The sequence below is a fragment of the Cervus canadensis genome, chromosome 30 (genome assembly GCF_019320065.1).
Source record: "Cervus canadensis isolate Bull #8, Minnesota chromosome 30, ASM1932006v1, whole genome shotgun sequence".
NCBI lineage: Eukaryota > Metazoa > Chordata > Mammalia > Artiodactyla > Cervidae > Cervus > Cervus canadensis.
This window is the reverse complement of record NC_057415.1, coordinates 8,520,311-8,545,719: the sequence shown is the minus strand read 5'-3', so window position 1 is coordinate 8,545,719 and position 25,409 is coordinate 8,520,311. Positions and strand designations below refer to the sequence as shown.

The 25,409-nt window shown below is 48.3% G+C and overlaps 1 protein-coding gene across 1 annotated transcript in view; it reads left to right on the top strand.

The window, feature by feature from the left end:
• The window catches only part of B4GALT1 (beta-1,4-galactosyltransferase 1), a 53,663-nt gene that overhangs the window by 8,155 nt on the left and 20,099 nt on the right, over positions 1-25,409 (top strand). Inside the window, exon 2 of the mRNA XM_043453016.1 lies at positions 20,683-20,918. Coding sequence (XP_043308951.1) covers positions 20,683-20,918 — 236 coding nt within the window. The remainder of the gene's footprint in view (positions 1-20,682; positions 20,919-25,409) is intronic.

Sequence of the window (25,409 nt, the reverse complement as noted above, 5' to 3'; positions counted from 1 at the left end):
AGCTCTCTGCATTCAAATGAGCACCTTAGGCGGCGTGGCAGGGTCCCTGCCTGTCTCAGAATGGGTAGCCTTGAGTACTTACCCCAAAGGCAGGAGGCCCCCTACCCAGGAAGAGGATGAATGGGGACTTCTTTGCTCATTCAGCAAACTCATATTGGTCACAGAGACGGACATGAACAAAGGCTGGGCTCCACCCTGGGGCCATCCCTCAACGGTGGACAGACCCTGCAAAGATAAGAGGAAGCAGGGGTGCTCCCAGGGCACTGAGAAGGTGCAGGGAGCCGGATGGCTGGTCTGGGCCAGGGCTGGAGTCAAAACGAAGGTCTCTCAGTGTGTTGAACGGTCTCCCTGGTTAGGAAGGGCAGGGGTCTGCTGCCTGTTGTCATATCTAGCTTCTCTCATGTGGGGAGAGTGCCATAACCAAAGTCCCAGTTGTGGCAGGCCGTCCCCAGCAGGGCCGGAGGGGACAGGAAGTTGAGGCAGGGTGCGGGGAAAATGATAAAAGAGAGAGAAGGCCGTGCAGCTGGAGTGTATGGACAAGGGCAGGCCCAGGAAGCTAGACTGAGGGCCCAGAGGGAGGAAGGAGAAGGGGAGAGGTGCAGAAAAGGTGCTTGTGGCAGGAGTGTGGGGAGTTCAAGGGCCTCTGGAGCGAGGATTCTGCATTCTGGTTCTTCTAGCTCATATCATTGCAAACGAATCCTGACTGCCTTGGTCCCTTCTCCCCTCTCTGAAGTGTGTGTGCTGAGTTGCTTCACTCATGTCTAACTCTGCGACCCTATGGATTGTAACCTGCCAGGCTCTTCTGTCCATGGGGATTCTGCAGGAAAGAATACTGGACTGGATTGCCATGCCCTCCTCCAGGGGATCTTCCCGACCCAGGGATCGAACCCCGAGTCTCTTCCATCTCCTGCATTGGCAGGGGGGTTCTTTACCACTAGCGCCACCTGGGAACCCCACCTGTTGGTCCTTAGTGTGCTTCTTCCTCTTCCTCCTGGAGTCTGGGTTTTTAGGGGGGAATCCTGGTTCTGTGTGCCATGTGAACCCCTGCGGGAGCTCCTGAGGGGCTCACTTCCCACCCCTGAGGGGTCTTGTGATGAGGCCTCTGTTGAGGACTCTGTCTTCTCTGTCTAAGCAGGCATAAAGCTTTTAAGTGGGTGACCTCTGACATGGCATGGGCAGTGTTTCTTTCCATCATGCTGGTCAGCTGTGTGCTTTGGGAAAGTTCTCATCCTCTCTGTACCCCACTGCTCTCCCCTGTAAAATGGGGATAATAACAGAATCTACCTCATGGATGTTGTGAAGTTAGTAGGCACAAGAGGGCTCGAAGCAGTGCCTAACGCAGAGTAAGCTCCAAATATACGTTCTCTCTTACTGGTAGTACTGTTAGTGGCTCGGTTGTGTCCGACTCTCTGTGACCCCATGGACTGTAGCCCCTCCAGGCTCCTCCATCCATGGAATTTTCCAGGCCAGAATACTGGCGTGGGTAGCCATCTCCTTCTCCAGGAGATCTTCCCAACCCAGGGATCGAACCTGGGTCTCCCACATTGCAGGTGGATTCTTTATTGTTTGAGCCACCAGATAGATATAGATATATTATCTCTTATCGGTAGTGCTAATAGTTCTTATTTGTGAAAATTTTGGCTTTTACTTTGTAAAATTTCTCCTTCTCTTCTTCCTCCTCCTAGTCATCTTCTTCCTCTTCCTCTTTTTCCCCTCCTCTTCCTTCTCCTGCTTCTTTTCCTTCTTCAATTGAAAGTGCAGTGTGACCACATTCAATGTTTAAATATGCATGATTCTACTCCTTCCCATTGTAGTAAAACCATACATCTACCGGCATACTTTCCAGATGCGTACATACTTGACTCTGTTGCAACCATAGTGGGAACCGTTTTGCCTTCTACTATATTTGTTCAGCATTATCTTATAAACTATTGCTTATGTGACCTGAATTATCTTTTGTGGCTCCTTTCTGAAATCCTTGGGGCTTATTCCCTTAAGGTCCAATATCTTGTGTTTCCCCATCATAGATCATCTTTGCTGCATGTTGCTTCTTGTTTCAGTTGAATTATTTCCTGGGGATAAATTCCTAGAGGGCAATTTCTAGGCCAGAGGATATGGCCATCTTTACGACACTGCTTCACATTGCCACTGTGCTTTCCAGTAGGGTTGGAATAACCCACAGGCCCTAAATTCTATTGTGTTGGCCAAAAAGTTGGGGTAAGATGGTATGGAAAAACCCAAACGAACTTTTTGGCTGGCTCAATAAATTCCTGGGCTGAGGCTTCCCTGGTGGCTCAGATGGTAAAGAATCTGCCTGCAAAGATCAGACCCAGGTTTGATCCCTGGGTGAGGTAGACCCCCTGGAGAAGGGAGTGCCAACCCACTCTGGTATTCTTGCCTGGAGAATCCCATGGACATAGGAGCCTGGTGGGCTACAGTCCAGGAGGCCACAAAGAGCTGGACATGACTGAGCCACTAACACTAGGGATTTTAACTTCTAAAGAGTGTGGGTTCCCAGGGAAAGTCAGATTTATCTGGAGTCTTACACATAATGCTCTCAGCTATGTGTGTGTGTGTGTGTGTGTGTATAGTTTCCTGTGTAGGACCCTGCAGGTGCTCTGGATGTGAGGCTTTTCCTAGAAGCCATTTCCTGTGGGCAGTTCTTGCTGAGGTTACTGGGTATCCACAGAGGAACCTTACACGTGGCTCTTTCTACACTTCACACACCGTTGCCAGAGAGTTGATTTACACAACATAAGGACCTTTCCTTCTTGATTTGTGGAGCCACCTGTAGATCGGGGGCAGATCCCCGCTTTAAAAGCCTGGCTTTACAATGCTGTTGATCTCCACATTGCAGGTCGGTTGCTGGAAATACCACACGCAGAACCCATGTTAGGCTCTAATGGACTGGCCTGGGCACCTGACCATTAACCCATCTGCATGAACTCTGCTCTGACAGCCCTGGTTTATGGGATCCAGACACAGGGCCCAGATGAAGAAAGACTTTAAATTAGATTGGATATAAATAAGTTGATCAGTAGCCCGAGGTCTGCAAACAGGAATTGTTGTTTCTGACCCTGTAGCCACACCCCCACCCCTTACCCCCACCCCATACACATGTCTTTTTTGTAGATAAACAGGAGCCTGCCAGCCTACCACTTGCACAAATGTTAGAATGACTTTAGAGCTAGTGATGTCAGTGACCAGAAATTTACGCCAAGTAGACGAGGTGCCTTCAGCCTGTGACAGCTGCCTCCTTCGCCTTGCAGCCCCTCCTCATGTCCTCTCTTCTACTGCATTCTTCAGCAATCAGCTGTGACTCAATGGGGTGCTCCCAGGATCCGTTTTGATCCGGGCCAGAGCTGCTGTGAGCATCTTGTTCCTGTGGGACCCAGGGCAAGACCTCCTTCCTGTGTAAAATGGAAAGGTTGTCCTTACCTCAGAGGGTTGATAAGAGGATGGAATGATCTGAGGTACTTGATAATGGAATTCTGATCTATGCACAACACATCCGCTAGGCATGTGTTCCACACAGTAGGCCACCAAGTGAAATGTTTTTCAAATGCAGGTTTTTTCTCTCTGCTCCAGGGCAGTCAGGAGAAGGAGGCTGAGGCTGTATCCACAGTTTAGGGGCAGAGTTTAGCCAGTTTGGTAGAGACGGTGGCCTGCTTATCTGAACAGACCTACCCCAGGCCCCAAGGAGAGACTTCCACGTTGTTGGATCCACAACGCCGGGAACCGTGTGTCAGGCGTGCCAGGCTTCTGTGGTCCTTCACAGCGTTCCCTTCTCCAGGGGATCATTGTTTGTTAGCGTCCTGGGTCGAGGCCATCACAGACTACCCCATAGCTGAGTGGTCAGGGTAGAAGCTGGAGGGAGCACTGGATATTTGGTGGAGTCTCAGGAGTTAAGAATAAGAATGGCTGTGTTAAAAACAAGCAAACAGAAACAGGCGCTGGGCTGGTCATAGGCGGGCTCAGGCTGGGCCTGCACCAGCGTACTGTTACAAAACTAAAACGCAGGCCTAGACAGCCTGTGTCTACCCCGGGGCCGGAGTAGGAAGCCAGGATACCACACCCTGAAGTTCCGTCTTGGCGCCCGCCTACTGAGTGATCCAAGAGAAGTCACATTCTCTTCCCCAGGCCTCACTTTACCCAGCTGTTAAATGAGATAAGGGGCTGGCCTGGGTATTCTCTGGTGTCTCCTCCTGCCTGGTGATGCAGCTGAATGTCTGGGCTGCAGGACAGCTGGCCTGTGAGGGCCAGCCGTGTAGACCTGGGTGACTGTCTGCACGCTGAGCCCCGGTGGAGTCAGTTACTGGCCAGATCCACACCCAGCTGACCCTCGCATTAATTCCCATAGCCAGGCCCCAGATCACAAGTAAATTGGTCAGCTTGAAAACCCAATCAGTGGGAGCCACTGTGAATGTAGGATTCTAGGTTCCAGCAAAAACCACATCAACCACACCCACAACAGGTAATGCTTACTCAGCATCTTACTTACATGCCAAGCATGGGAAAAGTACTACATCTGCATTATTTTCAGTGATTCTCACAGCAACTCTCTTTTTTTCGCCTAATTGTCCTGGTTTGAACTTACAGCACATTGTCGAATAGATGAGTAAGAGAGGACATCCTTGTCTTGTTTCTTATCTTAGGGGAAAAACATTCAGTCTTTCACATTCAGTCTTTAAGTATGATCTTAGCAGTGGGATTTTTGCAGATGCTTTTTATCAGATGAGGAAGTTCCCTTCTGTTCCTAGTTTACTCAATGTTTTTATCATGAATAGGTGTTGATGTGTTTCGTCAAGTGCTTTTCTGTGTCTCTTGAGATGGTCGTGTGGTTTTTGTCATTGGTCATTCTATTGATGTGGTATATTACACACAATTGCTTTTCCAGGTGTAAATCAAACTTGAATCCCTGGGATAAATCCCACTTGGTTGTGGTATGTCATCCTTTTCACATACCTCTTGCTTTAGTTTACTAATATATTTGTTGAGCATTCTTGTTCATAAGAGTCATTGATCTATGGGGTTTTTCCCTCAGCTTTCAGTTCAGTTCAGTCGCTCAGCCGTGTCCGACTCTTTGCGACCCCATGAATCGCAGCATGCCAGGCCTCCCTGTCCATCACCAACTCCCAGAGTCTACCCAAACCCATGCCCTCAGCTTTATTGAAGTATAATTGGCAAATAATCTGTAGTTTCCCTTCTCATCCTTCTCCTGATGTCTTTGTCTGAATTTGGTGTCAGAGTAACACAGCCTCACAGAGTAAAGAGGGATGAATTCCCTCCTCTTCAATTTTCAGAAGTTTGTGAAGGGTTTGTGTTAATTCTTCTTTAAATATCTGGTGAAATTGACTAATGAGACTGTCTGGGCCTGGACTCTTATTTGTAGGAAGCTTTGTAACTACTGGGTCAATTTTGTTACTTGTTGCAGGTCTATTTGGATTTTTTTTTTATTCTTCAGTCAGTTTTGATAGTTTGTGTCTTCCTAGGAATGTGTCTACTTCATCTAATTCATCTAATTTGTTGGCGTGGTTGTTCATAGTATTCTCTTATAATCCTTTTTTTTTTTTTCAGTCCAAAGTTGTTAGGAGTATTTCTGTTTTCATTCCAAAGTTTGGTAATTTTGTCTCTCTCTATCTCTCTTTTTTCCCACCTTGATCAGTCTAGCCAAAAGTATGGCATTTTGTTGATCTTGTCGAAGAGCCAACTTTGGGTTCATCGATTTTCTCTGTTATTTTTCTGTTCTCTATTTCATTAATTTCTGCTCTAATCTTTATTATTTTCTTCCTTCTGTTTTGCTTTAGTTTTATGTTTAGTTTGTTTTTCTTTTTCTTAAACATCTTTTTAAGGTGGAAGGTTAGGTTATTGATTTGGGTCTAAAGATCATGTACTTTCAACATTTTAATAAATACTGTTAAATTGCCCTCTAGTTTACACTCATCAGCAGTGTATAGAAAGTGCCTGTTTCCCACACTGGATTTTATCACTATTTCTACATTTATCAACCTGATGGTCAAATGTGGTATCTTGTTTTAGTTCGTTTCTCTGATTACTCATGGTGTTGAGCAAATGTTTATGAATTAGTTGGCCATTTGTATTTCTTTTGTAAATTACTTGTTCATATTTTTATCCATTTTTCTAATAGTTTTAAAATATATTTATAGGAGTTTTTAAGACTGTGGATATTACTCCTTTATAATATATCATTTGCAAATATGATCTCTCCATTTGTCTTGTGTCTTTTAACTTTATCTCTGGTATCTTTGATCATATAAAAGTTTTATATATTTAAGTCTGTCTTTTCCTTATGACGGTCTTCATGTTTCCAAGATTGTAAAAATTTCTTTTGGTATTCTTTTCTAAGCTGATTCTTCAGCATTTTAGTACTTGTCCCTGACAGTAAAAAACAAACAGAATCACTGTTCAGCTCTTATATGTTGTAAGAAGCCTTATATCAATACCCACAGAACCCTTTGAGCTCTAAATCTATCATCGATGCTGATGAATTAGAGTAGAAATGTGAAATTTCAGCCACTTGTGATTACAGAGTTGTAATAATCTGTATGCTTTGAAGTTCTAGGGAGTCAGGGGAGAAGACGACGTAATATTTATTGAACATCTGTTAGTACCAAGTAATATTTATTGAACATGTATTAGTGCTAAGTACTGTGATAAGACTGTATATGTGTTATCTCATTTACCACGTGGAGAGAACACATTATTATCTCCACTCCTTAGAGGAAGAAATTGGAACAGGCTGCATTCAAAGAGGTCCTGATGCCAAAGAGGTATTGTCAGGAGTGCATGGCTGGCTGGCTGCCCAGGTGGCTTGCAGGGCAGCAAGCTTTCCACAGTCCAAGGCCTGGTTCTACTTGGAGAGGGAAGGGTGTACTGGTAACTAGCACTGCAGATCCAGAAATGCAGTCAGGGCCCCAAAACTGATCAGAGGGTCAGCTGACTCAGAAATAAAACCCCCACGAGATGTATTTACATGCTGGAATGCTCAACTGTGCTATGCTACTGGAAGGTTGAAACTGTTGTCAACTGGCTTAGCATTCTCCGGCTGCCGGCAGCGCCGTAAGGGAAGCCGTCATATAATCAGGCAGCTGTGAAGTCAGAAGTCAGAGCGGAGAAGTGAGCTGTACTCCGGTGCTGGCTGGAGTCCGGCGGTCAGGCTGGTGACCCCGTCCCCGCAGCACTGCGGAAGCCCTTCAGGGACCTTGGTCTGCTCCAGAGGTCAGGACTCCACTGTCCCCATGCAGCCCTGGAAGGACACATCCTGCGCCGTCCTCCACCACTCCCCTATGTATTCCCTTGTGTACTTTTTTCTTTCTTTTCTTCCCTTCCGTCCAGCCATCCAACTTTTTATTTCATAGCCTGTTATCATCAAGGACTCTCTTGGCTTATTTATTTGTTCTCTTTGATCCTCATTCCCACTTCCATTCTCCAACCCCACCATGGGCATTACAGTGTTTAGTGCATATCTGGTTTTTGCTCTTGCCGGATGGGAGCTGCTGCTTCATACATATGCAATTTTTAATTTAAATTTAATTTTTAAAATTATTATACATAAAATTGGCCTTTTTTGGTTTATAGGTCTATGAATTTTTATATGTATATGTACACATATATATAAAACTACCACAATCCAGATGTAACATATTTTTTCACCCCCCCAAAATCCCCCTGTAGTCATATTTTCCTCTCACCCTTCACCGCTGTTAATGACTGATCATTACTGTTATTTTTTTGAGAATGCCGTGTAAGTGGATCACATAGTATATGTAAATACTTATTTTAACTTACAAACCATTTTATTTTATTTTTTTTGCCATGCCATGTGGCATATGGGATCTTAGTTCCCCAGCCAGGGATCAAATCTGTGTGCCCTCCTGCCTTGGAAGCTTGTAGTCTTAACCACTGGACCACCAGGGAAGTCCCAATGGTATTTTTTTATAGCTCATTTTGAGTCTAAATTTTTTTTTTTACCCAGTTCTGCTTTTTCTTTCTTCTTCTTTTTTTCTTCAAATTTTAAAACGTTTGACATAACTTCAAATGCATAGAAAAGTTGTTAAAATTTTGCAAAGAATTTCTGGGTAGCCTTTGGATTCCCCTGAATTCCCCAAACGTTTCGTTTGCTATATTTGCTTTTTTCTTCTTTCTCTCCATGTATGTGCATGTGTGATATTCCAAATCATGCCCTGTTATCCCTAAATATTCAGTGTGTATTTCCTAAAAACAAGAATTTTTTTTTATATAACGAGTTAGTACAATGACCAAATCAAGAAATCAACATTGAAAATTTTCTATTATCCCATCTACAGACCTTATGAAGATTTTATCACTTGTCCCAAGATTGTCCTTGTACTAAAAGGAAATTGAAGAGCATGCATTTTATTCCATCATCATGTCTCTTTAGTCTCTTAATCTGGAAAAATGCCTGACATTTCTTTGTGTTACATGACACTGACATTGTTGAAGAGCACAGAACAGTTGTTTTATAAATGCCCCTCAATTTGAGTCTGATGTTTCCTTGTGGTGAGGTTCAGGTTATGCATTTCCATCAAGAATACTGGGTGAATGTTGCCGAGTTCCTCTCAGTACATATTATCTAGAAACACATGCTGTTAATTTGTTACTTATTGGCCAAGTGAACTTTGATCTTTTTCATTATGGTGGCCTCTTCTGTTTCTCCATTTTCAAGTTTGTTATTTTACCTCTTTTAATTAAGGTGTGTCTTATGGGCATTTACTTTGAGATTATGTGAATATCTTGTTATTCCTCAAACTTTCACCCATTGGCTTTTAGCACCTATCAATGATTCTTACCGGCATCGATTATTTTTATGGTGGTTGGCGATCTAATTCTATCATTGCTTCTACGTTTATTAGTGGGCATTTTCCTGTGAGGAAGAGCTTTCCCTTCTTCCCGTTCATATATTAGTACAGAGTTACAGATCCTTTGTTCAGTAGTTCATAATTCTTCATTAACATTATTTCTTTTAATGCTCAGGCTCTCTCGGGTCGCAGAGTTGGACGTGGCTGAGCGACTAAGCATGTACATCCCAGATTTGGCCGACGAGATCCCCTTCAGGCTAGCTCCTGGGTCATTTTGGCACATCCTTCTGTTCTTTGAGCATTTCCTTTACTTTTAGGCAAATCAAGATATTCCAGCCTCCTCTTGTTTGTTCTGACTCGGCCCCAGAATCAGCCACTTCTCCAACGAGCTTAGTAGAGAATGGTATTTAGAAACCAGAAGCTGGGCTCCAGACGCTCACCCTTAATTTTAAGGTCCATCCACGTTGCCATGTGTAATCTAGTGTCTGTGGTGTTCATCCCAGTTTTCTCTCTCCATTAATGACAGACTCCCACATTACCTTCACACATCCTGACGTAAGGAACAGCCTTCTCCATATCCTCTGTGGACGTGTGTGTGGATTTATGCTGCTCCCCGAGTGCCAGATACGGCTCCAGACCGGCTGCCCCCGTTTACATCTCCACCAGCGGAGAGCAGAACATCTCTGTACCTCTCTACAAATACTTAACATTAACGAACTTCCTCATTTTTGCCAAACGATTAGATATGCTGGGTGAGCTCTTGTTTTAACTTGCTTTTCTCTGATGACAAATGAGCTGGAGCATCTTTTCATATGCTTGATGGCCTTTGGGAGTCTTCTTTGGTAAAGTGCTTATTCATAACTCTTCTTTGGCTATTTTTTTCACAGGGGCTCTTGTGGTTTTCTTGATGACATGTAAGATTTCCTTATACATCCTGGATACTAATCTCTTGCTGGTCTCAGACATTGCAGGTCTCTTCTCTCAGCCTGTCCTCTATCTGTTCACTCTGCCCATGCTATCTTTTGTTTGAATGGAATACTTTTTTCCCCTTTGTTTTGTGTTTTCTCTCACCGGTACCCTTTTTCTATAACTACGTGAATACCCTTAGTCTCTCCACATTTTAAATTGTGCTGGTGTGACTAAGCTCTGGTGATTCTCCACAGCAGTCTGTCTGATGACTTCTTAGCCTCTATTGAATTCTGTTAAGAATGACTTTGGGAAAAAAAAAAAATGACTTTGCCTCTTAGAATGAAGGGTCTGCATGCAGGTTATCATTCATCTACTTATTCAGCAAATCCGTGTTGTAAACCCACTATGTGTTAGGCACTGTGCTGTATCACAGACAAGGTTCAGAGATGGTGAAACATGCCTGTGGCTTTTCAGAGGTAGAATAGGGATTTTTTTGCTTTTTTATTAAATTTTATTATTACAGTATGATTGCTTTACAATGTTGTGTTGGCTTCTGCTGTACAGTGAAGTGAATTGACTGTAAGTATGCATGTATGCCCTCCCTCTTGGGTGTCCCTCCCAGTCACCCCGCACCCCTCGCCTGGTCATCGCAGAGCCCCGGGCTGAACCCCCTGTTGCAGAGCAGCTTCCCATAGCTATCTCTTTTACACTTGGTACTGCATATTTGTCAATGCCATTCTTCCAATCTGTGCCATCCTTCCTGTCCCCCTCGTGTCCACCTGTCCGTTCTCTAGTTCTGGAGTAGGGATTTGAACCTGGTCTTTCCCACTGCATTGCTTCCCTCGGAAATTGCATTTAGTTCCTATAGAACAGTGTGTCAAATTTCCACACCTTTTGTAACAAAGAAGAAGGTGCAGAGCAAAGTGCTCTCCCCTGGCATCCAGGGAGGGAAAAGTCATCAGGAGAGGAGTGGAGGGAAGTGTGGCTCCCGCCTTCCTGGGCCTGGCAGGCCCTGGGCTACCCGCTGGTGACTGGCTCCAGGCTGATAGTGTCAGACCCAGAAGAGACTGGGAGGCCGCCTCTGCCTGCAGGGGAAGGTCTTAAAATAACACCCAGGTCTGTATCATCTAATCCTTTCTGAGAAGCTCAAATCATCCCTTCCAGAAGTGCTCTAGTTCTAAGAGGAGAGAGAGACAGCCAGATCATCCTGGGGCTAACAGAATTTCCAGGCCTCCCGAGCCTTTCCTGGTAGTGATAACGGTGAGCAGGCGCAGTTTCCACAAATTCCAACGGAGGGAGGCCAGCCTGGCAGGAGAAGGGCTGGGTGAGGAGGAAGCGTGCATTTGGGCTGGAACCAAACAAAGCAGAAGTTCCTCCTGGGACAGTTTTTCCCCAGAGGACAAATGCTGGGAAGCCTGTTTACTGGGCTGTAAAAGCCTTGATCGCTGGACACTGCTTCCTGATCTCAGGCCTTGCATCTCTGTGCCCGTAGAAACCTCCTTGGGTTACCCCAGGACAGATGTGTACTGTTAGGCCCCCAGTCCTGGGGTCTCCCAGGGCTTCCTAGTTCTCTATCCTTGTTTCTACTGCCCACTCTGAATTTTGAACCATGACCATGTATGTGTGGAAATACATTTGAGAAGGGTTTAGATCAGCGAGGTCACGTCGGGTTCACTTTTAGGCTCCTTGAATCAGAATCCCCAGGAATTCTGAACCCTGGAGTTCTGAAATGGAATATACCGCTGGGCGCAGTGGAGGGAAAGCAAAGGGCCACGTGAGCTGTGATCTGCTGCCCACTGTGTAGATGCAGCCATGATCATCAGAACCTTAAAGGATTAATAAGGAGATGATAAGGATGACTTTTTTGCAAATCTTAAGTGTCCTTGCAGAAATCCATCAGGCTCTCTGGCCTTTGTGTAACACTGGGGTTAAAATATAATTCTCAAGGTCCCTCCAGCCCTAGTCTGCTAGGATTATCCAAGAGGCCTGTTTCAAGGTGGCTCCTGACCCTTCAAGGTGATGGAATCTGACCTTGACTTCACTCCCTTAGGTTTAGGCCTTGGTGCCCTTGGTAATAGGATCCTGGACTAGGTGAACATCCAAGGCTTTTCTGATGATTTTACGACCCATGTTAGACTTTGAGCTTTGGAGTTATTCTCTCAAGGAACAAGTGGTATTTGGGGAAGCATCTGTTTGATGTGGCAGTGTGAGGTTTAGATGAGGAAATAGCAATATATTGTTTAGAAGATGAGGCTGTACACTACCACTGTGTCTAAAATTATAGGGCGAGAATCTGGAGGAAACTCATTTTAAAATGTAGGGTGGGGGTTGTGCCCATAGGTCTTGAATTAGGTGCTATACCTGGAAACCAACGGCATCTTTAGAGCTCAGAAGGGAGAGTTTTCTTGCCCTTGGTCACCTTGGGTGTAGGTGTGTAATTAGGACGACAGTCTAGATTCTAAAGCATCGTATAGGCAAGATGGCTCTCAATTCTGCTAACTCAGGTTCTTAGTTCATAGTTGAATGTGTTGTGGGGATCACCAACATTTGTATAGCCTGTTCTTTCAGAAACTGTTCCAAGTTCAAAAGGAATGGTATATAGCCCCTGCCCTCAAGGAGACAAGGGTCTACTAGAGGAAGCAGTTAGATAGACTGGCACCCTCCTCCCAGGGGGCTTGGATGTGGGCTCGTAAAGGTTGAAACATTGGTAGGTGAAGAGTGTTCGTAGGCATCTGGAGCATGGACCAGTTGGCCTGAAGGATCCTGGAAAAGCTTTGAAATTGAAAGTTTGAACTTTGAAGGATTGTTCCCATGCCTACTTCACAAAGGTTTTTGAGATGGCATAAGAACACACACCGTTGGGAGAAGGCGAGGGTGGGATATTTAGAAAGAACAGCATCGAAACATGTATATTATCAAGGGTGAAACAGATCACCAGCCCAGGTTGGATGCATGAGACAAGTGCTCGGGGCTGGTGCACTGGGAAGACCCAGAGGGATCGGGTGGAGAGGGAGGTGGGAGGGGGGATCGGGATGGGGAACACATGTAAATCCACGGCTGGTTCATGTCAATGAATGGCAAAAACCACTACAATAATGTAAAGTAATTAATTAGCCTCCAACTAATAAAAATAAATGGAAAAAAAAAAAACAACACACACACCGTAAAAAAGGATCAACATAAATAAAACACGAGAAAGAGAAAATGTGGCTTAAAGAGTTAAGAGTCAGGCAGAGTTAAAATGTAGATATTCAGATGCGGCAACCCAGCACAGCCATTTCATCTGTCGCTTTGCAAAAGCCACAAGTGAAACGTCGTCTGAGAGCAGCAATTCGCAGTAGTTCCTGAGTATAAGTTGTTTTTCTTGGTGCTTCACTCTTCAAGAGCTTCATGGGGGTGGGAGGGAGGTGGTAGTTAGCAGGTGAGCCTGCAAACCAGTGTTCCTCAAAATATACTCTAGGGACCTATGTTAATGCTACCTAGAGTACTTGTAAAAGGCAGAGTCCTGGGCCCCAACCCCAGACCTACCAGATCAGAAGCTCTGGGCAGGAAGATCCAGGAATCTGCAATTTTACATGCTTCCCCAGACGACTGTCTATGTACTCCACAACTTGAGAACCTCTGCAGTAGATGGAAACCTCAATGATATCTTGAAAGCACATGCAATAAAGCAAAAGCTTGGCCTTTGTGTGAAGGCTGGGTGGGAATTTAGTGGGAGAGAGACAGGTCACAAGAATAGGCAGTTCCACTGAGGTTCATTCCCGGCCAGGTCACTTTCAGTTCATATTTTGGAAGAGGTACTCAATGTGGTAATTCAGGCACGTGGCAGGGACGCTCCTCAGCACAGAGATGGATGGGCAAGCATCTGGCCCCACTGTGTTATCCGGCTTGCCCAGCTTCCCCTCACCCTCCTGGGCTCTCTTCTGTAGACCTGCTCTGGCAGGCTTTTATTTTTTTGAGCACATACTTTGTTTTTCTCCTTGCCCCCAAATGCAGGGTTCTGAGACCACAACTGTGCTCGGCTTCCTGTTGAAAAAGTGTTTCTCCCCTCAGGGTCTAACAGAGACTTGGATGATGAGTTGGCAGAAAACAAGTGGGTGTTGAAATTGTGTCCTGCATGCAGTGTGCCTGAGACCCAGCAGGCCAGCCTTTAGAGTAGATGATTCCTGTTTTCTGGTCACGGAGTTGTATGTTTTGAAGTCTTTGTTTTGGAAGACACTTCTTTATTGGGAAAGGGATGAAGAAGGTGGTGGCAGGGGAGTCACACTTCTTGTCCTCGGGTTATATTTTTAAATATTTATTGTTTGATTTTAAAGATATACCCAAACGTATAAAGAAAAGGAGCATGAACATCTGATTTAAGAAATGCTTTCCAGTACTTTGGGAGCCTTTGTGATTTGGATTTTAAAACCCAGTGAGACACGGTTACCGTGAACCATGAGCAGTCCCGTCTGGCGGCTTTCTGTCTGGTGCTCCTCCATCACGTTCTCGTGTTTTCTTGTACATTCAACCTTCATCACGTTTTCTCAAGGTTTGTGGAAATCCTCTTCGTTTCTTGCATTGGAGGCAGGGAGAACTGCGCACCACCCATTCGGCTCAGGTTTGCTGGCGCACTCCGTGTCCACGGCAGCCAGGTGGACACTCATGACTCTCCTCCCGGGGTGGAGCTGAGGGGGCCAGTGGAGCCCGCTGCTTCTCTGCAGAGCTTTCCTTGGCTCTGTTCCCTGGCCCCAGAGTTGACACCCCTTCCTTTGTGCCCTTTCCGCTATCCTCGCCGCTGTCACGCTCGGCGTTGTGTTTGCATTGATAGTCTCCTTCCTGGCCAAGGGCAAAGACTGCTTCTTAACCCAACCCCCACTGCGTGCGTGCCTGGCACCGACTGGCAAGTGGTGTGTGCTAACTAGCTGCACGCTTAAATGGACATGGTGCTCCAGGTCCTTGATGAAGGAAGAGGAAGAGGAAGGACCAACCTTGAGTGGTCTGAGAAGGCTTCCGAGGGGAGGTGATGTTTGAGCTGTGGCCAGGCAGCTGTTGACTTGGTGATAACGAAGTTGTTGGAGAGACGGTTTAGTGTAAGCCCCTCGCAGTAGACGGTGCTTCTCATTTCTAGTCTGCGGTCACAGGGGCCACCGTGGGTTGATAAGACCACTGCAGACAGCTGTCATTCCTGTGCCTGGGGATTTCATTGTGGCTAGTTCGGCTTCCAACCTACATCAGGTCTTTGGAAGGTTGGTCCAGAGGAAAATGGCTCACCCACAAAGAGTCCAAGGAGCAGCACCGCAGGGGAGCTGAGGGGGTGGGCTGCGGGAGGGATGGTTTGAAGAGGGGCTGTGCCCTGTTGTTAGGTCTGAGGCTTGGCCAAGGAAGAGATTCCAGCATCTCAGCTGGTTGAGTCACAAAGTTCTGGGCATTGGCTAGTTCCCGAAAATCGGAATTTCATCACTCAAGAAAAATTTTTTTAAAACTGGGGAATCCTGACCCCTGGTTGCCAAGTAAGGTTTTTTTTTTTTTTAATTTAAATTAAAAAACAATCAATTCAACATTAAAATCCACTGTGATCGTTTCATAAAAGAAAGGGGATCTTAACATTTAATGAGTAAGAAACACTTCCTCTTGGAAGAACGGGCATTCTGATATATTGATTTCTTTGAGCTTAATGAAGGACCACCTACATTATCTTTTGTTGTTGTTCAGTCGCTCAGTTGTATTGCGACATGGACTGTAGCCCCTACCAGGCTCCTCTGTCCATGGGATTTTCCAGGCAAGAGTACTGGAGTAGGCTGCTGTTTCCTTCTCCAGGGGATCTTCCCCACCCAAGAACCTGCGTCTCCTGTGGCTCCTGCTTTGCAGGCAGAGTCTTTACCACTGAGCCCCCTGGGAAGCCCCATGTAGCCCTTACGTTAACCGTTTTGTCTCAGGCTGGTGAACCATTATCATCACCCCGCTTCAGGCCGAGGACTGTCTTGACCAATCGGCTGGTCAGTTGGGAAGCCGTAACTGGATGTTCCAGCCTCTTTGGCTGAGACCTGAGGGGTGAACCAGTGGCTTGGCTGGCAGGGGTGGCAGGGCGTCCATGCTGGGCTGGCTCTTGATCTGCAGGGCCTCTGACGGAGGGGCGCATATGTGTTTGGGTTTGCTGTGCCGGGCTAGGAAGCAGTGGAATTTGTCTGAGTTGAGCTTGCACATTGAAGTTATTGAGCGACTTACACGCAAGGCCGTGACCTGGACTCCCAGCTGAGAGGCCCACGTGGCGGAGCTTTAGCAGGAGGAGCTGAGGACAGGCTCACATCTGCTCATCTGCTTACGTAACCCTGCCTCCCGGCTCTCAGAGCCAAGAAAACACACAAGCCGACCCAGCGGGGCCAAGGGTTTGTGGTAGCACCGCCATGCGCCACCCAGCAAGGGGGCCTTGGCTCAGCCTTCTGCCTCCTCCCCGCGCCTCTGCCCGAGGCCCCCACGCTGTCTCTGAGGCTGGCTGGCCAGTCCACAAGGCTCCAGGCAGAGCTGGTCACTGCCCTCCTGGAGTCCGAGCGCTTAGACTTTGTCATCAGGTCAGAGCCACGTGTGCTGCCCAGGACGGCCCCTGCCGCATGGCGGAAGGTATGCAGGGCACGTGGGGAGGCTTCCTCCCTGGCGCCAGACCCAGGAAGGCATCCGGCTCCAGGTCGGGAGCCTCCATGGCTGCCGAGCCCTGACCCATCTCAGGGTTGTGAGCTGGAGGGTTCTCAGAGCACTGGCAGCTTCAAGGGGGGAAGGTGGGGGAAAGAATTGTCAGGTTGGGCAGAAAGGGCCGGGGTTCACTCTTCCCATCCGTGTAGGAGACACGGCAGGCCTATGAGAGGGGCAGAGGGAGGAGCAGCGAGTGGGAAGAGGCTGTTTGGTGATCAAGCTCTGCGCGCAGCCGCTGGGACAGCCGGTCCCTTAGACAGCCTTGAGCCAGCGTAGTTTTCACATGGGTCCTGCCCTTTTCAGCAGGGAGGGCCTCGAGGTCAGGAACCGTTGTGTCCATCCCATCATCACCTCCCACCTCCCCGATCCGCTTCACAGTGGATGTCCAGAAAGTATTGGTTGAAACGAATGGAAAGTAGCCTTGACACACCACAGGAAATGTTTACATTAAACAAACACTTCAGAAAAGACTCTGGCTTGATGCTTGAGTAGGTTCCCGTGGATGGGTGGTCACATGCTATTAATACCTCGTGTGTGTGTGTGCACGCGTGTGTGCACACTCTGGGATTAAAGGAAGGGGAGCGAGGCTGTCAGCTCCCATAACTGGGTGGATAGTGTTATCAGTTGCTGAAGGAACTCTGGAGCAGAAGCTGGTTGGCCCGTGGTGGTGGCGGTTGGTGGAAGTGATGAGGTTAATGAACACTTGTTCATTTGCGTTCCAACCCCTGGAATTTGCAACTGGAAACCAGTATCCTGAGAATGGATGGTCGTCACCCAAAGATCATCCAGCAAGTCACTGGCAGAGCTGAGCTAGGGCCGAGGCAGCCTTTTCCTGACCAGACCAGGAAACTCTGCCTCACCGCTGTCTTCCTAGAGCCGCCGAAGGGACGAGATTAAGATGCTTTAAGCCTGCAGGTGTCTGCTCCAGGGAGGCCACACAGCCCAAGTGTAAAACACCTCTTCCCTGGGTTGGTTTCAGAAGTTGTGAGAAAGTTGGTAGAGTGACAGTCCAGATGCCCTTTGGGTTCCCGAAAATGAAGATATGTTTAGCATATCTTCATATGAAACATGAAGGTTCACAGCCTTCATATTTAGCAGGCTGTGGATGGAGTGCAGATGTCATGGGGCCTTCTGAAGTGAGAAGAACCTGAGCACCGATCTTTTCTTCGTGTTTTTCACAAGTGCCCTGTGCAGCAGGACCTCCCAGAAGGCTGTGCCCACGGCTGGGGAATCGAGCAAACCCAGGCCTGTGGGACCTCGTGGGAAAGGGCTACTACCTCCCCGAAGGCCCCAAGCTTGTGAAGATGCACAGGCTGGCCCCGTCTGCTCCCCACCACCCATCTTGTCCAGAAAGAACTGCTTGGGCTGCTTGTTATTTACATGGGTCATTCCTGAGATCTGACAAGTCAGACTCCTTAGGGCAGAGGCCTGGGATTCCATATTTTTACTGATTGCCTCACTTGATTTTGATGATCAGTGTGGAGAAAATGGTCATGCCGACCCCTTACTTAGCTCTAAGGCTTAGGACCCACTCACTGGAGGGCCCCATGGGAGTTTGGAGCTGGGGCAACAGGCAGTCATGGGAGGGGCTGGTGTCTGCGAGGCCTCTGTTCTTCCAGAGACCGTGTGCATGGCCAGGGAGAGACCAGGGCTTTTCGGTTTGGTTTTGTTGCACAGAGGCTTTGCTGCTGCCTGAGAGCTTTCTCCAGTTGTGGTGAGCAGGGGCTTCTCATTGCAATGGTTTCTCTTGTTCCAGAGCACAGGCTCAGCAGTTGTGCTGCGTGGGTTTAGCTGCTCCGCGGCATGTGGAATCTTCCTGGACCAGGGATCAAACCCATGTCTCCTGCATTGGCAGGTGGATCCACATCTACTGTGCCACAAGGGAAGTCTGAGACCAGGGCTTTAGATCCCTAAAGATCCCCTTCTGCCCTGTGGGAAGGAGTAGAGATAAAGGGCAAGGCCAGATTGGGGCTTCAGTTTGAAGATTCTGGTCTCTCAGCGCCATTAGAGGAAAGAGGGAAGGGCATTTCTGGCAGAGGGGAAAGTGTGGGCACAGACACAGTTTATAGGGGCAGGAAGGGAGGGGGAGCTAAGAAGCTTAACCATACAGTGGTCCAAGATCATGGCCTTAGAGCCATCAGAGGGTTTTAGCAGGAAAATGATAGGATCAAAGCTGTGTCTCAGAAGAAAATGGACTACTGGGCGCAGGTCCTGTGAGGACGTACCTGGGTCGGTGTCAGAGGGAGGGAAGGGGTGAGGAGTCCCAGGGATCTAGGAGAGGTGAGAGGAAGGTTCACACCTGCTGACAGGCCAGAGGAGTTGGGCTGCCGCATCTCGGGAGAGTGAGTGATCCATGAAGACGAGAGGTGCTCGGACAGTCACATGCTATTGACAAGCCGGCAGGGCGACAGAGGGCCACGCGTTGGCCCCGGGTGGTCCTCACCAGCATGTTTCAGGTGAACTCACTCTGAGCTCAAGATCAGGGTCTGGCCTCTGTTCTGTCGTGGGTCATTTCCTTCCTTTGTTCCCGTGGGTGGTTTGCTCCACAGGTGAAGTTGGTTAGGCTAGAGTAATGGTTCCCAAAGCGTGTTCACTGATAAAATGGTTCTGTGGCTAAGTAAGTTTAGAAAGTGGTGGGTTAGATAAAGTGAGTGGGGTTTCTTTCTCTTTTTTAAAACATTTGTTTATTTGGCTGCTCTAGGTCTTCCTTGTAGCACCCAGAGTCTTTGATCTTCATTGCAGCACGTGGGATCTTTAGTTGCATCCTGGGAACTCTGAGTTGTGGTATATGGGAGCTAGTTTCCAGACCAGGGATTGAAGTGGGACCCGCTACATTGGAAGCGCGGAGTCTTAGCCAGTGGACCCCCAGGGAAGTCCCTGAATGGGGTTTCTTGACTGCACAGCTCCTCAGAGCTTTTGGTGTGCATTATGACCTTCCAGAAGCAAGATTTAGTTTGCGGCGTTCCCAGACTTCTTTGCCCAGGGGAACCTGTTTTTCCATTGAGCATCTCACTGGGACTAGTGCTTCCTGGAATCCACTTTGAGAAAGTCTGGCCGACCGGGAATACTGGGGACTGGTTTGAAATGTTGGCTCTGTCCGCCATCCCCTGTCTGTCCCTGGGCCTGTCCTCTCTCCTGCCTTGCCCTTGTGTGCTGTGGCAGGGGCGGTCCTCAGACTCGGAATCTTCTCTCGACTCCACCTGTTTCTACTTAGGAGGCGGGGACATTCATGCCTGTATCTGGATCTTGACCTTGACCTTTTCCTCTCCTCCTAACCTTCCTCTACCTCAGAATCCACCATCTGGGTCTCATCAGTTTTTCTGCTAAGCCCCGAGCTCTCTTACTTTTATGTGCTATACTTAGTCGCTCAGTCGTGTCTGATTCTTGGCGACCCCATGGATGGTAGCCTGCCAGGCTCTGTCCATGAGGATTCTCTAGGCAAGAATACTGGAGTGGGTTGCCGCGCCCTCCTCCAGGGGATCTTCCCAATCCAGGGATCGAACCCAGGTCTCACTCATTGCAGGGGGATTCTTTGCCATCTGAGGCACCAGGGAACTTAATTCTCTCATTTGGAGCCATGTTCTTCCAGGACAGAATCTTTGTGGAGTCTTCCCCGACTTTTCCTCCCTTCTTCATCCCCTACTTATTCTAAGTGTTCTTTGGTGTTCTTTCTGGCTGTTCCTTCTCTGTTTCCCCAGATCCTCCAGCCCCTCTCCCTCGAGTTTGTTTCATTCATGCATCATGTCCCTTCCCCAGACATGGGTAACCACTCGCTGCTGCCTTCTGACTTCAGGCCGATTTCCTCAACACTGAGCTTCCTCAACACACACTCATGCTTCCCTTCTAACTAGGTTAGGCTCAGAGAGATGATGTAAGTTGTTTGTCCAAGGCCACACAGCTGGGAGGTGGCAGAGTTAAGTTTCAACGTCAGGATTTCTGAGAAATGCTTTCTCAACCGTGCTCTCTGATCCTTACAACAGCTTTTCCGGAAGTCTGAGCAAGAATTACTCCATTTCCATTTCTCAGTTGAGCCACGTAAGAGTTTGAGTGGGTCCCGGGGATAGGAGAGTGCTTCAGAGGGTGCCCAGCTGTCTGGGTTTGCTGGGGGCTGAAAGGTTTTCCGAGATGGTTGGTCACACTGGTGCTGGGCATGGAACCTAGGTGCTCGGCCTGAGCCTTTTCCACGGCCACCCTGCCTCCCCAGGGGTGGCTTCCTGGGGCAGTCCTGGAGCCTGATGTCTTCTCCTTTCCCCCACCTCTCTAGTCGGCCCCATGCTGATTGAGTTTAACATACCTGTGGACCTGAAGCTTGTGGAGCAGCAGAACCCGAAGGTGAAGTTGGGTGGTCGCTACGCCCCCACGGACTGCATCTCTCCTCACAAGGTGGCCATCATCATTCCATTCCGCAACCGGCAGGAACACCTCAAGTACTGGCTATATTACTTGCACCCAATCCTACAGCGTCAGCAGTTAGACTATGGCATCTATGTTATCAACCAGGTGAGGTCTGGGGGGATGGAGGGAGGGAGGGAAGGCGTGTATGTATATATGTTGTGTGTGTGTGTGCGCATGTGCGCACACACTTATGTACTCAAATATATGAGTAATGAGGGGTGAAGGAATAGAAATAATTTTTTAGACATCTGGCATTTTGAAATTTTACCATTACCACCTTCAGGTGCAAATGAGCTAAATGCTGTATAGTTCCCCCTGCCCCCACCTGAGAATTTAACTTTGGTATTTCAAGTTTAGCCTGAATACTTAAATTCCCATCTTTAGACTATAACCTCCCAGGTGGAATAACACATCTAACTTGTCTACTAAATTCCATTGAAATTCCTTTGAGGAGACAGAGTGTATACATTTCCATTTCTAAAAGGCCCAGTGTCCGTTTCATTTCAAGATCAACTATGGATCTGATTGTAGTAAGTTAGTTTGAATAGAAAGATTATTAGCAGCTGACAGCTTCCATCAAAACTGAGGGACTTTGTGAGCATTCCTTGGACCAGAAGAAAAGCTAGAAACAGCAATGTGTCCATCATGCATTTCTGAACACTGCCAGGACAAAGCAGAGAGATGCTAAAGAAACGACAAAGTTTCCTGGTTCTACCTGTCCTGAAGCCTCCATACTCGTTTATGGCAAGCGGGACCCTTCCAGGGAACAATTTGCTAATAATCTCAAGAACTAAATCTCAAGGTGGGAGAACAGGTGGCAGGCAAAACCCCTCAAGGCTGTTGGAGGGCTTTGGCCAAGTGAGGCACAGACCAAGGTCCCAGGAAAATCTGCTTGTAAGATAGCCAGACAGTTGGGCTTTATCATGGAAGAATATTTGTATTATGTAAGAGAGAATAGGTATATGCGCTGCAAAATCCAAGCCACTTCAATCCAACAAGTATTTGTTTAAAAAAAGCCCTGCCGTCAAGGAACACTTATCTGATGCCAGTGTACACGTGTTGATCATGGCAGGATTCAGGAGCCCGTTATTAAAGCAGTGGCTTTGAGCGCCTGGAAGAGGAAGCCACGGTTACCAGGCCAGCAGGGATTACTAAGCACAAGCCACTCCAGCTGCCTCTCCTTTCCCTCATTGATAATTGTTATACCGGTGGATGAGACACCATGGCAGATTGTATTCATCAAGGTGTCTGATAGCCTCCCACAAATCTGCCTGAACAGAAGTTAGACAGCTGCGGTCTGGGTGGCATATAAACTATATAGATTGAAATACATACTTGAGTAGAGTGTTAAAGAGAGTTAGTGATGATGCCAAGTGTTTGAATTTAGGTGACTCTGGTCAAGGAAGACTTGGGGGCGGGAGTGGAGAATGCTAATGTATAGAAAGGTTCTATTTTAGGTAAATGTGAGATTGCCCCATTCACTTATAAAGTCAAACATACATTGGACCGGTAAAATTTAGCCGCTGTCCTAAGTTCCTATGGCAGGATTTATATAGATAGTACCCAAGTTTCAAACAACAGATTTCAACATGTCTTACACCAGCTATTTCCTCCTGCTTGCCCCAGTCCAGGCTGGCAGAACAATAAATAGGCAAGCCAGCTTGGACCAGCGGTACCACTGTGCTGGCTCACACCGGTCACTGCCCAAGACGGGACTTCTCATGTGTGCTCTCCGAAATGGGGATCTGAGGTCACGTGCATTTGAGAGATGCTGGGGACAGCGTGAGGCAGGCTTTGTTCCTGCAGAGCCTTCAGTGTCCTGGTGTACATGACAGCCTCCAGAGGGAACTCAGCACGTTTCCTGAGCTCATCTGACTGGAGGAACCTCCTTCCAAGAACCATCTCAAGTGACAACTATTCCGTGAATTGAACGTTGGGGGAAAGCAGGCCTCCTCCCACCTCCTCACTTTCCCTAGGATGCTGAGAAACACCCCCAACTCCTGTCTTCTCCCACATGTATCTCAGCATCGGAAAGATTTTATTTTTCATTTTTCAAACATTTACATCTCTCTTTTTTTTTCCCCCCTCTAGTCTGATCAGTATAATCATCTCCCCCTCACCCTCCCCCACCACCCCTACCCTCTGCCCTAGTCCATGTCTTTTCATTTCTTCATCTTTTTCTACTCTTCCAAGGGTTAACTTTCTGCCTTGAGAAAATCATTTCCTTTATCTCCCTCTCCCCCAGCTAATCTTATTTCTTCTGCTCCAGCTCCACCCTGATTATTTCTTTGGGAAAATGTGATCTGACTTCCAGGTAACCAAGTCATAAAGAAACCTGAAGTTGCCCCTGCCTTTCCAGCAAAGAATATCTTCTATGGTATCTATAAGAAACGCATAATAAGGCGATGATAGGAAAACCCAAGCCTTGAAAGAGGTGGGAGGGGAAACATTTGGAACATGCCCTCTCTACAACTTAGGACCTTCCCGTGTTCCCTGTGTTACTGTTAGATGCTCCGGTTCAGAGCATCTGGCTTGGGTTTTGTGAACCATTTGTTGAGCAGCTAGGCCTCTCAGCGTCTTCCTGTCTCAGACACCCTGCTGTCATCTTGACACTTCACTCACTGCCCCCGCCCCAACACACACACCCACTTTAAGAAGAGAAAGTGCCTAAAATAGGAAGGGCCCCTGAGACATCTAGCCCTCAGGTTCTCAGGCAGGTTTTTAAGAACAAAACCTCCCCCTGCCACGTTGAAATGCTGCCTAGCCCTGCATCCACAGTGGGTCACATTGAGTCACAGCATGTTCTACCTGAAGTGGGGGCTGTGTCCCCACCTCTATCCCTGACTTCCCCTTCATTCTTTGCCGGGATTCACCTGTACCCCTGAGGCACAAAACAGAGAGTTCTGTTCTCATCTGTTTTGCCGATGAGGAAGCTGAGGCTCAGGGACGGGGGGAAGGGACTGGTAGGAAGGCACGTAAGCCACAGTAGGGCTGCAGCTCCGAGCCCAGCCCCGTGCCCTAGCGCCCTCTCAGCACATTAGAACCAGTTCCCTCCTCAAGGGCACTTAGTCCCTCCTCCTTAGAGCTGGGCGTCCAGGGCTGGCAGTGAGCTCCAGGCTCAGCCTGCCTGGGTGCCGGCTCTGCCCCTTCCCAGCTCGGTGACCTTGGACTCCAGTCCTTCACACCTCCGTTTCCTCATGCATGGGACGGGAAGGCTTCAGTCCTTCGCACACACGGGACGGGGCTGTGACGCATGCACCTGGCACACGGGGAACCCTCCGTAAACATTAGCTGCTTTGAGTTCCTTCTCCCCCCATGCCCCACCGCCCCCCTTCTTCCTGCCTGTTTTCTCTGCCCAGGACTATGGCGATAAACTCTGTACTGTTCCCCCTGCCTCCTGTTTCACCCCCGCTCAGTACCAGTATTGAGACCCTCCCTCCCATTCTTGGGTTCTCCGTGGGAGCAGAAGGTCGTGGACTTAGGGACCACGGCCCACCTGCCAGCTTCTTCAGAGTAGGGCTGTGTCTCGGGCTCCACCCACAGGGGTGAGCTCTCATGGGCTTCCTTGGCTCCTGCCCCACCCATACGCAGCTATTGACCACTTTCTTTTGGTTTAGTCCCCTCTGATCACCATAGTAACTTGCGTTTCACAATAAGAGGGGTGGAGGGTTGTGTGAACCCGAAGAAGCGGCAGCATTGCCGTCTGTTCTCCGTGCCCGGCCCTGCTCCTGCCTTCGCCCACCGGCACCTGGACATCCTGTTAGGGTTCTGGGAGGTCCAGCCTTTCAGAGCCAAGGGTGCTGCTCTGAGGCTCGGATATCCTACCTGAGGTCCAGCGCAGGTGCAGAGGAGGACACTAAAATATTTTAGCAGATGGATGAGAGGTGGGGTGCACACCTCACTTCCTTGTACTTTCATTGAGAAAGGAAACTATAAAACCACCAAGGGCAAAGGGAAGGCAGATCACCATCCGGCAGCACTAACTCTAATAAGACGTACAGGATGTTTGTGACATCAGCCACCAGGGGAATTACCAAACGGATGACACGTGCAAGTGGGTTCCTAGTAGCCCTGGCAGCACCTTGCCCCAGGAGCAGGGCCCAGGATCCGTCTCTGCTTCTGTTTGGAGGTCTTCTGGGGCCTCTGCTCTGACTCAGATTTTCTAGCTCCAGCCACGACATGACCTCTCTAAACTCCACCATGTCCTCGCCCACAGGCGAGGGTCTGAAGGGCACGGAGGCCTGAGCTTGGCACCCTGACCGAGACCTGCCGCCACTTCCCCTCAGGCCTCCTTCACACGCCACCCTGGACTCACCACCATCTCCGAGACACACTCCCTCCTGGACCTCCGCGCATGCTGCACCAAACACGTCCACCCTGCGTGCCTCCCTTCCCTCCCCTGTTGCTTTCTTTCTGGCCACCGTGGAAGGCCCTCCCCTTACCTCTGCAAAGGCCTGGCGTGGAGCTGTGCTGCCTTCTCCTTCCAGGCTGCTTCCAAGCCGTGTAGCGCTTTCTAGTGCGGGCAGAAGAGTGTTTGCCTGTGTGCGGGCTCTCCCCGCCCCTGCGGCCCCGAGACGCACATCCCTCAGGCCTGAC